Genomic DNA, 16,782 nt, shown 5'->3' on the forward strand with positions numbered 1-16,782 from the left:
CCATCCGCCTCCCAGATGTACCTGGGGACCCCAGATCTACATACACCCCCAATGTCCTCAGTATCTCCTCCCCCCGCTGTGTTTTCTGTCCCCACGTGTGGTGTTGTCAAGCGGTCACCTGCCCATACCCGACACCCAGCTGGCATCCTTGACCTCTCCCTGTCGTCTTCACATCCAAACAGTGTCCCAGTGCTGGGAGATTTTCCTCCCTCGGACTCTCTCAGATCCATTCACTTCTTTTCCTCTGGCCTCTACCCTAGTCCAGGCCATCATCTCCTCTGGGGAGTGAAATGGTCAAGCTGGTCTTCCCACATCACCTTTCGTCTCTGCCCAGTTTGCTCTCCGCCAGCAGCCTCGTGTCAGACCAAGTCACCACCTTGCGACTAACACAGCATCGTAAATCAACTCTACCCCGATATAAAAGAAATATTTTAGAAAAACAAACTTTCGCTGGCTCCCCGCTGCTCCCGGGATGACGCCTAAGCTCCTCAGTTCATTAGTCAGGCTCCGCACGGCACAGCCTCCGCTCCCAGCCCTTCTCCAGCCCCGCAGAGTGCCTTTTCTCCGGGTCGCCAGCGCTACTCTTCCTCTGGGCCGCCCCTCGGGCTGCACCCCCTCCCTGTGCTCAGTAACTCCCGTGCTTCCTTCAGGTCCTGGCTTCGAAGTCACTTCCTCTGAGAAAGCACCCGTGACAGCCCCTCGCCCGGAACAGGACCACCACTGCCCCTGCTCCTGTGGCCGCTGCGCCCGTGTCATCTGCACCCGCCGGGGAAGGGCACGTCTGTGACCACGTAGTAAGCCCTGGGAGGGGCCGGCGAGGCAGGCGAGAGCCCTGGAGGTGGGGTGTGGGAGCCAGCTCTGCCCTCCAAGCTGCACTTTGCTTGACGGAAAGACGAGGGGGCTGTGAGGGGGCCACGAGCTGGCTTGAGTCAGCTGCCGATACAAGGGCGCACGGCGAACGCCAGGCGTGATGGGGGTTACTAACCATGCAGGAAACAACTCCAAGTTTTCTTGTTCCTTCCCACGATAACGTGTGGCCCCTGCCTGCCTCACCCCTGTACCCCTGACATCGGATGGTGCTTGGCCTTCAAGAAAAACATGTTGATGAACGGAAAGAACAACATGGCAAGTGCTCTGATGGAAGTAAAAACCAGGCGCCTGGAGAACTCCGAGCATGGAGTGCCGGATCCAAAAGGACGGGGTAGGGGAGCCTCGCAGGGGCAGTTCCCACGGGGAGGGATCCTTGCGGCGGGGGGTGTCTGGGGACGAGGCGGTGCCCACCAGGCAGCCCGGGTGCTCCGTGCAGGGGCACAGCCCACACAGAAGCGGGGATGGGGGCGAGGGTGGGCGCCCTGACAGCACAGTGGGTGGGGGAGCAGTGGGGAAGGGCAGTAGGGCTCGGGGTTAGCAGCCCACAGAGGAGTCAAGGCTGAGCCTGCGTGCCAGGGGACCCGCGGGGGTACGTGGAGGAAGGCGGGCAGGGCTGTGCTTGTATTTCGGACCCTCTAGTGGCCTGGGGAGGAAGGGAGCGCAGGAGCCAGGCTAGAGGCGGTCGAAGTCTGAACAGGTCCAGGGAAGGGGAGACACAGAGGAAGGGGCCACGTGCAGACGACTCAGCCCACACCACCATCCAACGGACACCAACTCAGGGGGCCGTGTGCCAGCCGCGGCTTCCGGCACCGGAGGGAAGCACAGCAGAGGGGGCAAGTCCCTCCCCTCCTGCAGCCACGGTTCCAGGACTGTAAGCATGTGCTTGGTGGCTGAGGAAGGGCAGGGCAGGAGTGGAAGGAGGGACTTGGGGGTCCCCAGGCTCCCTGCTTGGACGCACCTGTTTTGATCTCTGTGGACACTCTGCAATCCCCCCCACTAGCTGTGCTACCATTTTCTCATTCTGGCTTTCTCCAAGTTCCTTCTGATGTTCTTGACTTTATTTTAAGCCCAATCCCTTTAGTTTTTTAGAACATGACTAATGCTCACACATGACAGTACTCTCTCTTCTTAAAGACATTTCAGATACTTGAAAATGCTAACTCCGTCACCGCATGGTCTTTTCTCGGAGGGCCAGTCAGAAGCCCACTTCCCTGATGGAGGGGGTGGCAGAGCGCAGGGTGGGGGGCCGCCTTGCCTCGCTGCTCCTGTGGGACACGGTTGGCAGGTCACAGGGCATCTCAGGTGACAAGTTCTGCACAGAATAAAGATGAACACTGGAGGGAGGCGGAGGTCCTGAGGGTTATGAGTTGACCCACGAGGAGGGCTCAGAACACACTTGGCAAACAGCAAGCTCTTTCTATGCCTTTGCTCTTATACTCCTATTAGGCCATTTCCATGTGCTGGAAACCAACACGAACAATGATATTTTGAGAATTTAAATCCTAGTGCTTACAGGAGAGTAAATTATATCTGCAATTGAACTGTCCCTTGAATGCACTGAGCTCTGTTTATTAAAATCATGGCAATTACAGAGACGAGGGAGGGAAGGCACCATCTTCACAGCTGAATCACCTTATCAGGAACATCATTTACCTGTTGGAGGCGGGAGGTTCTCCAGCCAAACTTATTGCTATGCCCTTGGCTACTTTGTCAAGAATCTGGCCCTTTTCTGAGTTTCGCACTAAATGCCTGATCTAAATCCCCAACAGCACTTCTCCTACCTTTTCTCTGGAGGCCCTGTGACAGCCTGGGGAGGATGTGAACAGACAGGAAGCATATTCCTCTCTCTGTCTTTTGAACCCACAGCACCGGTGCAGTCGCATCAGCAAAGTTAAATGAGCCTGCACAGGAGTCCACAGGCTGGCCGGCTGAGCTGGAAGCGGGCTGTGTGGACATCCAGTTCAGGGTGTCCCCAAGGGGCCCCGGCAGTTCTGACTGGAGATCTGTGTCGGCCACGGTTAGAAGGGGGACCGGTGAGAAATCTCATGCTGAGAAGAGGCAGGACTGGGTTGGGGAAGCAGAGAGGGCCCTGGGCTCCCGAACGACCAGGGTGTGGGAGGCATATACGTGATCTGCTTTGATTCAGTTTAGATTCAGAATCAAACTGACGGCCAAACAGGAATGCTTTCCGAAGACAGTATAGAGAATAGCTTCGACCCGGGAGGAGTGAAGAATGAATTCAGGTAGAAAAAGGACCAACTCTAAAGACTCTCTCTGTTCATCAAAAGACCCTAAAGATAGGGAAAGGCAAACCACAAAGCGAGATCAGATATTTGCGACACACAGACCTGTGGTATAAGCCCGGAATGAAGGGTCAGTGTGATATGCTGCCTTGTCATTTGGCAAAACCGAGAGGGCCTTGACTGGACCAACCAAAATCCTCCTCCCCACTCTAATGGAAAGTTCCTTCCTGCCACCGATAAGGTCCCCTAGCTAAACAAGCCTCCTTACTGTTGGGGGTGGAGAGAAGCAGCCGCAGTTACTGTTCGTCCTGCAAGTGGGTTTCAGTGCCCTGCCAGCCAATCGCATCCTCCGTGGGAAGCAGGGGGCACCCCACCCTCTTGCTACTACCACACCACCCCTGCTTGTTCACTCTGTTCCCAAGTGCAGCCCTGTGCGTCCCTGCATGGCATGTGGTACGCCCCTCCCTGGGGCTGTAAGTACATGGGATTAATACACCGTCAATTAATACACCGTCTCACCTGTCCAGTATCGGCTGTCGTGTGTTTGGCCATCCCTGTCACCCTAGGGCAGAGTGACGAGGAGGCGATTAAAACCGTACCCGACAGAGGACTCGCGTGGAAAGAACGCTTACAAATCATTACACAAAAGACCCAGACAGTCCAGTAGGAAAACAGCAAAATACCTGAAAGAGCATTTCATAGAGAAAGGAAATCCAAATGGCCGACAAACTATGCAAAGACACTCAGTCACACCGGCAACTGGGAGAAAAGCAAATCAAGACTCCATGAGATGCCTTTGCATGCTAGGTTGACAAAAACTGACAATTCTGACAATACCAAGTTCTGGTGACATGGAGGAGCTGGAACTCTCCACCCGGCTGCTGGATGGTGGAGTGGTGCCATCACCATGGAAACAACTCGGTATCACCTAGTAAGGCTGATGGGTTCCCACCCCACAACCCAGCGATCTTACACACAGTCAGCTCTCTGAAGGATGCTTGCAAATGTTCATCAGGAAATACATACAGACATCCACAGACACACCCTCTCAGAGTTCCACACTGGCCTGGGGGCAGGGATTGTAGCACGTGCCTACAGCAATGAGGACAAACCAACGACAGCTACTCTGGACGGTGTGAGACGACGAATCCCTTAGCAAAGCTGAGCGAAAGGAGAGGTCACCAGAGTACACTTCCTATGACTCTGTTTACACAAAGCTAAACCAAAGGTCCTACTAAATTACAGTGATTAACGATGAATTAAAAGTTGGCAGAACTGCAGAGAGAAACAAGGACACGATGATGTGGAAGTGGTCATCTCTAGGGGGAAGGGGGTGGTGTGATGGGAAAGGAGTGGACAGGAGCTTCTGCGGGCCTGGTCACGCTCTGTTTCATGCCCTTGGTGACAGCTACATGTATGCTTGCGCTCACCTTATCATTAGTTTTAAAACGGAACCTATGTTCTATACATAGTTCTGCAGGTATGATACAGAAAGATCAAAAGGCACATAAAAATCAAACAAATCTAACTGGCAACCTGGACCCTTTTAACCTGTGATCAACTCTGAACTGCAGCCACACCTCCCTCTTGGGGCCCCTCCTGGACAGAGCATCCACCCAGGTCTGCCCTGACATGAAGCCACCTCCAACAAGCTGACCTGGACCAGGTGGGCTCTCCCAGCAGGTGAGGACACGTGGGTGACGGAGGGCAGAGGGATGCTTCCTGGAAAGCCCTGCGCGGCCAGGGACTTGCTGCTGCATTTCATGGTATCATAAGCCAGGCGCTCTGTCTTCCTCCTCCGTGACCTCTTCTCCCTGGCTGTGACCCCTGCCCCAGGAACTCGGCCCACTGTCCCCTTTGACCTTGTACTTCCAGCCAGAGCTTTTACTTGGAGAAACAGCATTACACAGAGGTATTTTTTTGGTGAGTAGATTTCTCCAACTTTATAGTCACTCTGTGCCTTAGATTTTTTTGGGGGGGTGGGGGGAAGTTGTGTTATCCACACCTGTATTTCTCACTTCTGAGGCACTGCCCACTTGTGCCAAGCTGTTTGCAACTGCTCTCGATGCGGGAGCCCCACTTGCAAACCCAGTTCCTCATTCAGTGAGCATTCGGGCACGTGGGTATCTGCTCGGGGCTGGGGACAGGGCTTCTGCCTGACGAGCGAAGTGTGATCCAGCTCCTTAGGCCAACATCGCCTTCATTAACAGATCGGAAAAGCAATCCGGGAAGTTAAATTTTCTAAAAAATCAACGTCCGAACAGGAAACACAGACAGTGCCCGCTTTGGGTGTCACTTGGCTCTGCCTCGGCCATACTCTTTCCCAATTATGTCCAAGGCATGTGATGCTCGCCCTTTGATCTTTTTCCTGAAAGGTTTTCATGCAGAAGCCCCTTGAGGCCCTGGTCCTCCATCAGCATGCTCATCTGTCAGCCCAGGTCTCTTCCTTGACCGCCTATGTTAATTCTAGATGCCAAAATGTGCTGGCGTCACCACCACGGATAAGTTTTGACTTTCCCTTAAAATCATTTTCTGCTTTGAGCTATTTTCTTCTTTCTTTTCTCTGTCAAACTGGAAAAGAAAGTTCTAGGATCTTTCATCAGGAAATTGCTGTACAAAAATCTATCATGTAAACTTTGGAGTATCTGAGTTTCTAGTGGTAGGAAGGACACAAAGAGAGATGCTGAGACTTTTGACAGACTTAGAAGAAGAAAGGAATTCTTGCTACTCTCCCCCCGCCCCCCAGTCGCCAATGGTCCCCCAAACCCAGGCCACACAGGGCGCGGTGGGACCCAACGCCTGGCATGCCAGCCTGTGATGCCAACAGGGGGTGTCCCTGCTACCGTGAGGCCCTCGGCCTCCTGGCCCCAGCCCGCTGTCTCTGCTGGCCGTGCCTCGACTGATGGCTGCCTCTTTCACGAGACAGGACATTGCCTTCCAGGACCTCATCCTACCTCTGCTCAACACCCACCCCACCAGAGCATTCAGCTTCACGCTGTCACACGTAGATGTCCGAGTGGTGGGTAAGCACCAAGTTCTGGGGTCAAAGTGTCCCAAGTTCAAATCCCAGCCCCACCACGTGCTGGCTGTGGGGCCTCAGCTGCTCTATGCCTTGGTCTGCTCATCTGTGAACAGGAGTAAGTGCCTATTTCATAGAGTCATCATAAGGACCAGTAAGTATAAGGAGAATGGACCTTCTAAGTGCTTTAACCATATTAGTGCATAGCAGGGACTCTTAATAGTGCCTGGTATATAGTAAGTGCTCAATAAATATTGGCTACCTTTTTATTAGTCTTTAATGGCTTAACAGATGAAATCTCTCTACAAAATTGCAAACCGTTAAGGTTTAAAGAATCTCATATGGATTTGCAAATGAAGTGACTGACAAGGGATTAATCTCCAAAATATACAAACAGCTCATGCAACTCAATATCAAAAAACAAACAACCCAATCAAAAAATGGGCGGAAGATCTAAATAGACATTTCTCCAAAGAAGACATAGAGATGACCAAGAGACACATGAAAAGATACTCAACATCACTAATTATTAGAGAAATGCAAATCAAAACTACAATGAGGTATCACCTCACACCAGTCAGAATGGCCATCATCAAAAAAGTCTACCAACAATAAATGCTGGAGAGGGTGTAGAGAAAAGGGAACCCTCCTACACTGTTGGTGGGAATGCAAATTGGTACAGCCACTATGGAAAACGGTATGGAGGCTCCTTTAAAAATTCAAAAATAGAGCTACCACATATGACCCAGCAATCCCACTCCTGGGCATACATTGGGAAAAAACTATAATTTGAAAAGATACATGCATTCCAATGTTCATTGCCCCACTATCTACAATAGCCAAGACCTGGAAACAATTTAAATGTCCATCAACAGAGGAATGGTTAAAGAAGATGTGGTATATATACAATGGAACACTACTCAGTCATAAAAAAGAATGAAATAATGCCATTTGCAGCGACATGGATGGACCCAGAGACTGTCATGCTGAGTGAAGTCTGACAGAGAAAGACAAATATCATATGATATCACTTACATGTGGAGTCTAAAACAATGGTACAAATGAATTTATCTACAAAACAGAAATAGAGTCACTGATGTAGAAAACAAACTTATGGTTACCAAGGGGGAAAGGGTGGGGGAGGGATAAATTGGGAGATTGGGATTGACATATACACACTACTATATATAAAATAGGTAACTAATAAGAACCTGCTGTATAGCACAGGGAACTCTATACTCAATACTCCCCGATGATCTACGTGGGGACAGAATCTAAAAAAGAGTGGATATATTATGTATACGTATAACTGATTCACTTTGCTGTATACCTGCAACTAACACAACATTGTAAATAACTATACTGCAATAGAAATTTAAAAAAAAAAAAAAAAGAACCTCATATGGGCCATGTGAATCACTGCATTGTCTGTGGACGGGTCCTGGGCTTGTACTGAGTAATGAGCAAGTTTGAACTGAAGTGAACTAAACTGAAAGCGGATTCCTAAACGGCAACCCAAATCCTCAGCGTCAGGCGCGCGCTAGGTGGAGAGGGGGCGAGTCTGGGCTCTGCGCTCCGTGGGCCTGGCCTCAGCTCTGCTCTGCTCCTCGCCGGCTGGGCCACCTCGGTCTCACCCTCTGTCAAGCGGAGGTGACAGGGCAGCTGTGTGATGGGCACCAGGGAAGTTTCTTGTCCACCACTAGCAGGGATACAGCGAACGCTAAGTAAAAAGGGGGAAGAAGATGACGATTTGGGTAAAAACTGGACAATGAAAGCTACAAGTAAATAGAAGTTAAATGTGGAGATTGTCCATCCTGGCCTCACCTCCGCTGGGGAGCGCGAGGGCTGACTCGGTGTGCGTCTGGGTCCACGGACCCTAGGCACTTAATAAGCATTCAAATGGGTCCGGCATTGACAAATGAGAGTTGGGGTCATTTCTGGCCATTCCAGAGTAAGAAAATAATTCATAAAGGTGATGGCTAAGTTGCTCCAGAATTTCAAATCAGAATTCCCAGCTTACTAAGTCCGCTCTGCCACGTACGGCAACCGGGTCATCAGGTAATTCCAAGAGTAGAAATCAGAACAGTGCAAATCCTGTTTCCCCAAACAGCTCTGGGTCACTCCCAGGCCATTCTGGAGTTGACACCTGTTTGCTTTCCATCAGCGCCGCTCACTGCCAGATCCCGTCCACTCAATACAAAACCCAACCCCCTCCAAAGAAGCACCCCACCTCCTCAGATCAGCCCAAAGAAGCCATGCTGATTTGATGGGGTCTCATCACTACTCCAGCATGAGACGAAAACCAAGATGAAACTGCTTTCCCGACTCCTTAGGGCTGAGTGAGAACCAGCCTCTTCTGACGGCTCTCAGAGGAGAGAACCCCCAGCCTCGTGCACCCTGGAAATGGGCTGAACCACAAAGGTCAGATGGATTCAGGGTAATGCAAAGGTATCTGCCTTGCAAAGTAAAAAATGCTTTTCTGGGCTACCACACACAGTGACCCACAAAGGAAAAACATGGACGGTGGTTTTGATCTACACACAGCATCGTTTGCAGGAGCAACGGGAGCGGGGAGTGGCTTCTGAGGAAAAGAATGATCCAGGACGATGTGGAATCCTGGGCCATTAGGGAAGCCGGGGTCATCACCGCCGGCGGGGGGGCTGCCCACACAGCAAGGCCACAGTGCTCCCGGGCAGGTGCGGCTAGGGAGGGGCCACCATGGTCCTCCAGCATCACCCGGCCAGCGATTCCCTACGAGCAGGCACCCAGGGCAGCTGCCACCCTCCTATCTGTGTCCTGGCTGCGCATCCACCCACGTGTGGGAGTCAGGGGGTGGGGTGCTCAGCAGTCTGGCAGGGCTTTTTGGGAGGAGAGAGAAGAGAGGACGTTTTATCCCAATCAGTCCCACAGGTGCTCCTGGTACAGCTTCCTTCCAGGTCGGTCTCTGTGGGAATAAACGATGGTGTGGCGGGAAATGGAAGGCTGGCCAGACGCCTCCAAGGGGCCCTCCAAGGTGGACCCTCCACCAGCCGGGTGCTGCTCTGTGAGTCAGAGCATCCTGACGGGGGTACCAGGGAGCCAGCGAGGCTCAGGCTGAGAGGAGGGAGTGTGATGGAAGATGGGAGGGGGGAGGGAGAGGGGGTAAGGGGGAGGGGGAGGGGAGAGGGGAGGAGAGGGAGGGGGAGGGAGATGGGGAGGGAGGGGAGGGAGATGGAGGAGGGAGGGGGAGGGAGGGAGGGAGGGAGATGGGGGAGGGAGGGGGAGGGAGGGAGATGGGGAGGGAGGGGAGGGAGATGGGGAGGGAGGGGAGGGAGGTGGGGAGGGGGGAGGGAGATGGGGAGGGAGGGGAGGGAGATGGGGAGGGAGGGGGAGGGGAGGGAGATGGAGGAGGGGGGGGAGGGAGATGGGAGGGAGGGGGAGGGGGGAGGAGGGAGATGGGGGGGAGGGGGGGGAGGAGATGGGGAGGGAGGGGGGGGAGGGAGGGAGGTGGGGAGGGGAGGGAGGGAGATGGGGAGGGAGGGGGGAGAGGGGGAGGGAGGGAGGGAGATGGGGGGGGGGGGAGGGGGGGGAGGGGGGGGGAGGGAGGGAGGGAGGGGGAGGAGGGGGGGGGGGGGGGGGAGGAGGGGTGGGGGAGGGGGGGGAGGGAGGGGGAGGGAGATGGGGAGGAGGGGGAGGGATGGGGAGGAGGGAGGGAGGGAGGGAGGAGATGGGGGAGGGTGGGGGAGGGAGGGGGAGGGAGGGAGGGAGATGGGGGAGGGTGGGGGAGGGAGGGGGAGGGAGGGAGGGAGATGGGGGAGGGTGGGGGAGGGAGGGGGAGGGAGGGAGGGAGATGGGGGAGGGTGGGGGAGGGAGGGGGAGGGAGGGAGGGAGATGGGGGCGGAGGGCCCGGGACCACACGGCACTCGCCCTCCTCCGCGCCCCACCTGGCTCGCCGGGACAGGACGGCAGAGCTTGCCCTCCTGCCCAAACCCTCCTTGTTCCTCAAGTCCTTCCTGGTCCAACAACATCTTCCCAGAGTATTTCACTACCCCCCTCCCGCCATCATCCCTGGCACTGAACCCTTACCACCAGCAAGCGTCACAACCTACTGCATCTCAGTTACATCTCCAGCGACCCCCAAACCCCCTTCTGTCCCCAGCCGTCCGGTGCACATCCCTCCACCAGCTCTCAGGGGACCCTGTCTTTCTTTGCAGGTGTCCGTCAGCCTCCGTAAAGGCTCTGAGCTCTGCTAACTGTGCCGTAGGCTCACGGCTCCTGGGTGGTTTCTGGGGCACTGGAGGGTCAGGACCTGCACCACAGCCCCCGTTCCAGGTCTTGCTCGTTCCGGGATGACACAGGCCTGCACCCGCCTCCCTCGGGCAGCCTCCGAGGCTTGGCCTCGGCCTGGTGGAGGGCACTTCTCGGCCCTCCTCACACACAGACTCCCGCACACCTGCAGCGCCCCGGCTCTGAGATCTGAATGGTCCTCGAGGAGCGAGGATCACACGTACTGGCAGAGACCATCAGAACGGAAACTCACCGGTAAATGCCCAAGGAGAGGCGTGATGCTGTCAGAAACGTAGAGGATGCTGCCGTCCGTCGTCACAGCGATGATGAAGCCGTCTAATGCCTGCGGAAAACACGGCAGGTGAAGCCTCCTCAGTCGTGCTTTTATGGACGAGAGGGCCCCCCGAAGCCAAGGACCCCGGGTTAGGACGCCAACTTTATTTCGTAACCCTTCAAATATTTTCACGACTAACCTCACAGCACTTTCCTGTCTGGCACATAAGGCGGTTTCTTACACAGAATTTGTCTAGCCCAGGCAAACTGCTTGCAAAGCACAAAAAGGCTCGGTGAAAAACGGGACCTATTGGTATCATGAAACAGAATTTAGCCATGGAAATTACCTAACTAGTTTTTTTTTTTTTTAATGTCTAATTAGGTTTAATCTTAAAAGTACAAAATGAAAAAAATCTAGAATGTGTTTCAAATAATCTGAAATAGCAATCTTATGCCAGTTTTAACAACTGCAATTTCAAACACCAAGGCTTGCATAACTTCACAACGTAATCATCTCAAAACATGTGATCAAAAACTTTGGGTAGGAGCTTCTTTCATAAATCCTTTGAGGATAGCTACCACACTTTTGGCTTCGGGCATTTCTTCATGTTCCACTTTAACAATCTCCAAAAGGATATCTCCACTACCACAGTTCTTTAGGAACATGAAACATTGAAACAAAGCATAATGATTCATTTCAGCCTGCCAGATAAATCTCTTCAAATTATCTGCTTCTTGTATGGCTTTTAAAGTTCTCCAGGACTTGCCGAAAAAGAAAAGGGTTACCTCCGTCAGCACCATTCAAAAAAGCCTGCATTCCATCCTCACAAGACCAGTTGCTTCCTGCGCCGTGGAACTGAGGCTGGGAGCTACTACAGTCGACGATCACGGACTTAAGCTGCTCCTCCGTGGCCATGCACAGAGACGTCATGGTGCCTTCGTGAATAAGGCCTTGGAGACTGGCCACACTCAGAAAGCTGTGAATGTCTCTGTTTGCTTTTTCATCTGATTCTTTAACCTCAACATGAGTATAACTCAGAACAGCGTGTAGCAGAAAGGTAAGCTTCTCCTGAAAGAGATGAACCACCCTTTGGATTGGGCACACAACATCCTCAAACCAGCTGCTCGGGTTGGACTGTATGTGGTTCTCCCCAGCCCTTTCCTCACAATTCATGTTATTTTTCAGCCCTTGAATATACTTGTCCAATACAAGCCTGAAAAGCTCAAAGTCCTTTTTCAGACCCTCCTCAAAAGCAGACCGTATACTCAAGAGTATACTCAAGGGAAGCAGTTTTTTTTGTGGAAAAGGCAGTAATAATAACCGACTCTGTAACCTGGAGTTCTCAGCTCCACAGATGCAACATTCCCCAGCCCTTCAAAGACTGCTCCCTTAGAAAGACGCTTAGCAATGAAACTGCGCAGCTCTGGCTCCACTTCAGAGGGTAGATTAGCATCCGCCAAGGAGAGGCTGAAATCATCACCAGAGGGAGTTTCTGCATCTGTGCCACTTGGGCTTCCACCATCACTGTCCGCTCGCTGCCGTGCCAATCTGCTTCCGCGGTAGCTGTAGACACAGTAGTGGCCGCTGGGCAGCGGCTTGAGTCTCCACTCCTCGGCGGGGCCACCCTGCTCACTGCTGTCTAGCTCCTTCTCATCCCCATCCAGCGATTCCTGCAAGGAGGGGAGCGTCGCGGCGGCCTCTGACCGGCCCTGTACCTAAGTAGTTTTAACGACAAGCGTACCTTTGGGCCGAATCAGATATATCACAATTACCCATTAAAAGATGTCAGTGATATTTTACGGTCCTTGTCCTCCTATCCCCAATATCACTTTGAGTTCACTGGTAAACATTTACTAAAAGATATCAGACCTCACAGAGGTATTAAAAAAAAAGAAAAACTGTGCCTGTTGGTTGGCGTAGACCTCTGCTTACATCCATTGCCACAGAAAGACCTCCTGAAGGAACTGTTTGTAAAGAACATTCACATGAATCCACCAAAGTGAAAGGTAAGGGCCGTTGGGGAAGTGCTGTGTAACTCAACTAGATCCATGAGAACAGCTGTCCCTCGGTATCCATGGGGGATTGGTCCCAGGACCGCTGCAGACACCAAAATCCACAAATGCTCAAGTCCCTGAGAGTTGCCCCCATATCCGTGGGCTCTACATTCTCAGATTCAACCAACCTCGGATGCGGAACCCACGGACACGGAGGGCCAACTGTATTTCAAAATAACTGGAAAATTCATTTGTTTAGAAGTTTTCACTGAGTGCCTGCTCTATGCTAGATGCACTGCTCTGGGTGCTCATGAGAGAAAAGATAGAGGCCATCCATAATTTCTCACAGACTCACTGACTGTTTTGTTTTCAGGTTCCTTATCAGATGATCATGACGCTCTCATAAGACACATGAGAAAGGTGATTTCTAAAATTCAGACTCTCTTCAGCAGAGAATGGGGTCATCCTGGCAACTGGCTCTATGGGCACATTGATGAGATGGAGGAGATGCAAAACAAAGTCCATCTCCCCAAAAAAAAATTTTTGAGGACATAATATGCTCAGGCAGACCATCCCTGTAAACTATCACTGTTGCCTCACTGACTGTATTGTTAAAATAGCATCTTCTGCAAATATGGGAATTTTTCCACTTTGGGGGAAAAACCCCCAAACTGAAATATGTGTTTAGAAAGTTCTGGAAACATTTTGTATGCACTCAGCTATATCCTCCTAGGGTGTTACTGAGCATCTGCACAGCCAAAGGGCACGGATTCCTTCAGGGTAGGAGGGTGTGGCCAAGTGCATGGCAGCAGTAAGCGGAAATAGTCCAGTAAGTGTGCAGAGAAGGGCACCCACCATCACCATGCACCAAAGTGGGAAAGAGTTCTTTTCACCAGGAATATTAACATGTGGGTCATTTACTGTTTAACACTTACGTACTGCAGGATTTAAGACTGAAAAATATATTAAAGCACATTTCTTAAGTGGACCTCATCCTCTTGGGATTTAACTGTGGTTTTCAACTGGGGGCAACTTTGACCCCCTGGGGATATCTGGCAATGTCTGGAGACATTTTTGGTCGTCAATTCTGGGGTGGGTGCTCCTGGCATCTAGCGGGTAGAGGCCAAGGATGCTTTGAAACATCCCATCTACAACACACAGCATGCCCCTACAACACAGAATTATCAGGTCCAAAATGCCAATAGTGCTGAGCTGGAGAGATCCTGGATCAGATTTATGGCTCATGGTGAACACCGAGGTACATCCTAGTGACCTTTCTTTTTCCCTTAAGTATTTTTCTAAATTAAAAAAAAAAATCATATAAGCAGTGCTCCTGGAAGTGAATTTTTTTGAACAGGTGGAGGCACTGTTGATGACGTCAGCTGGACCATTTTAGAAAAAGTAGATTAGAATACCGGGAAAAGCAGGAGCAACATAAATTCTCCCCTTGCACAGGGAGCCCATGCCCTCCTGAATTTGTAAAGCAAGTAGGTGTTAAAAAGTTGAAGGTATTCATAGATGGAAGACAACGCTCATCAACCCATTGGCATTTTCCATCAAATGCACAAGAATTACACCGAGTCACTGCTTTAAGAATGCTCGTGATGGTTTTAGAAGTCCCATCAGCAGCATTTGAGAGGGACTCAATAGAACGTGATTGAAAAGCGATGTGCCCCTCTTACTGCAATGGGGACTCTGGCAGGAGCTTCAGGGACGCCAGAGATGCCATAATGGCCCGAGTTTCATACCTGCCACACACCAGAAGGAAATGAAACCACCCCTTTCTGCCAATTCCTGGCTCTGATAGAATGTTTTTTGTCTTCTCTGGGACAACATCTGGGCTAAGAGAAAAGATGGCTGTAGCTTTTCTGAACAAAGTTCAGAAATACCACACACTCCCTATTTGCCAGTCAATAAGAGCTTTCCCTGTTTTGAGTTTACTTGTTCCAATGCTTATAGCCACCATCTTGGCCAGTTTACACTCAACCAGCTTGGCTGGTCTGCGACCAAGTCATTTTGTTCTTTCAAATTCCATAACTGTATGAGTTCTCATGGAGTCTGGTTTGGGGCTTTTTTGGGAGAAGAGGGAAGAAGGAGGGATTCACATCCAGACGGCACCAGCAGTGCAGTTCCCTGGGGCCTGACGGGCTCTGTCCTGGGTTTCATCTTCGTTTAAAAAGGACCCTCCTGGTTATGAAGACATGGCATCTGGATTCCTCACGCTCCCTGAAATGGCTCTGAACAAAGGAGGGGGATATGCAGCTGGAATGGGACACACACTGTGGAGAAGCTGCATCCTGGAAAATGAGAGCATCATCCTGTGGGAACCATCATGGGGAAGGTACCGGAGGCTCCAGTCACCCGTCACCTGGTCGGTATCTACTGAGGGGCAAGAGGGTAGAAGAGGAGCCTAAAACAGTCAGAGATAAGTCAAAAGTTCTAGTCGGTGGGTTTCCCATATGTCTCAAAGATGCAATTCACCCAGAAGGTCCACTTGTTGTATAGGCTTAATTTCGGGTCCAATTCACTCATCTAGCATGATTTCCTTTAGACTGGCTTCAGGGAGTCTATACTGGGAGCAGAGGAAAGTGCATAAAGCATATCCGTACAAATCTAAGATCTTCTTTTTCTAGAAATTCCAGTCTCCTAAGTCTCAGTTCAGCCCAAATTTTTGTCTTTAAAATAAAGACTGTTATAAGAGACAAAGAAGGACACTACATAATGATCAAGGAATCAATCCAAGAAGATACAACAATTGTAAACATATATGCACCCAACATAGGAGCACCTCAATACATAAGGCAAATGTTAACAGACATAAAAGGAGAAATTGACAGTAACACAGTGATAGTGGGGGACTTTAACACCTCACTTACATCAACAGATCATCCATACAGAAAATCAATAAGAAAACACAGGCCTTAAATGACATATTAGACCAAATGGACCTAATTGATATTTATAGAGTATTCCATCTGAAAGCAGTAGAATACACATTCTTTTCAAGTGCACATGGACCATTCTCCAGGTTAGATCACAGGCTGGACCACAAAGCAAGCCTCGGTAAATTCAAGGAAACTGAAATCATATCAAGCATCTTTTCTGACCATAACGTTATAAGATTAGAAATCAGCTACAAGAAAAAAACAAACTGCAAAAAACACAAACACGTGTTTTGGAGGCTAAACGATATGCTACTAAACAACCAATGGATCATTGAAAAAATCAAAGAGAAATCAAAAAATACCTAAAGACAAACGAAAATGAAAACACGATGATCTAAAACCTATGAGACGCAGCAAAAGCAGTTCTAAGAGGGAAGTTTACAGCGATGCAAGCTTACCTCAGGAAACGAAAAATCTCAAATAAACAACCTAACCTTACACCTAAAGCAACCAGAGAAAGAACAAACAAAACCCAAAGTTAGCAGAAGGGAAGAAATCATAAAGATCAGAGCAAAAATAAATAAAATAGAGACTAAGAAAACAATAGAAAAGATAAATGAAACTAAAAGCTGGTATTTTGAAAAGATAAACAAAATTGATAAGCCTTTAGCCAGACTCAGCAAGTAAAAAAGGGAGAGGGCCCAAATCAGTAAAATTAGAAATGAAAAGGGAGAAGTTACAACCAACACTACAGAAATACAAATGACCATAAGAGACTACTACAAGCAACTATTATACATTGTTAACCTTATAAAAGTCCTGTTTCCTCAAATACTTTTGATACCCTGAAACTCCCTGGGGGGAAAAAAAGCTGTGCTACAGACTTTTTAAGAGGGTTATATGCTACAGGGTTATGTGTTTTAATTACTTTTTCCTAAGAATTAAAAGATAAAATGATTTCTGTGAAGTAGCATAATGATGCATTAATTCAACATGATATTTCACAAGCTCCTCTAAATTTAACATACTTAAAATGCATTGCTTCTGGAGAAAGTTCTGTATTTTCTTTAAATATAGTTCACATGCAGATTTAAGTATCTTTCATTTCATGCAAATGTACATTAATGCTTTTATATTTCATAATATTTGGACATCTTCATTCTGGCATTTTCTTACTCCAGTAACTTTCTGTTTTCTGCACACTTAATCTATGTAAATTAACGTTTACATC

The 16,782-nt window shown here is 50.0% G+C and overlaps 1 protein-coding gene and 1 pseudogene across 11 annotated transcripts in view; both read right to left on the minus strand.

The window, feature by feature from the left end:
• Positions 1 to 16,782, minus strand: part of NPAS2 (neuronal PAS domain protein 2) — a 191,373-nt gene that overhangs the window by 47,193 nt on the left and 127,398 nt on the right. For all 11 annotated transcript variants that reach the window (XM_036873516.1, XM_036873515.1, XM_036873520.1 and 8 more), the window contains one exon: positions 10,652 to 10,741. In XM_036873516.1, coding sequence (XP_036729411.1) covers positions 10,652 to 10,741 — 90 coding nt within the window. The remainder of the gene's footprint in view (positions 1 to 10,651; positions 10,742 to 16,782) is intronic.
• Positions 11,200 to 12,610, minus strand: LOC118906267 (annotated as a pseudogene).

This window comes from Balaenoptera musculus, chromosome 13 (assembly GCF_009873245.2).
Source record: "Balaenoptera musculus isolate JJ_BM4_2016_0621 chromosome 13, mBalMus1.pri.v3, whole genome shotgun sequence".
NCBI classification, from domain to species: Eukaryota; Metazoa; Chordata; class Mammalia; order Artiodactyla; family Balaenopteridae; genus Balaenoptera; species Balaenoptera musculus.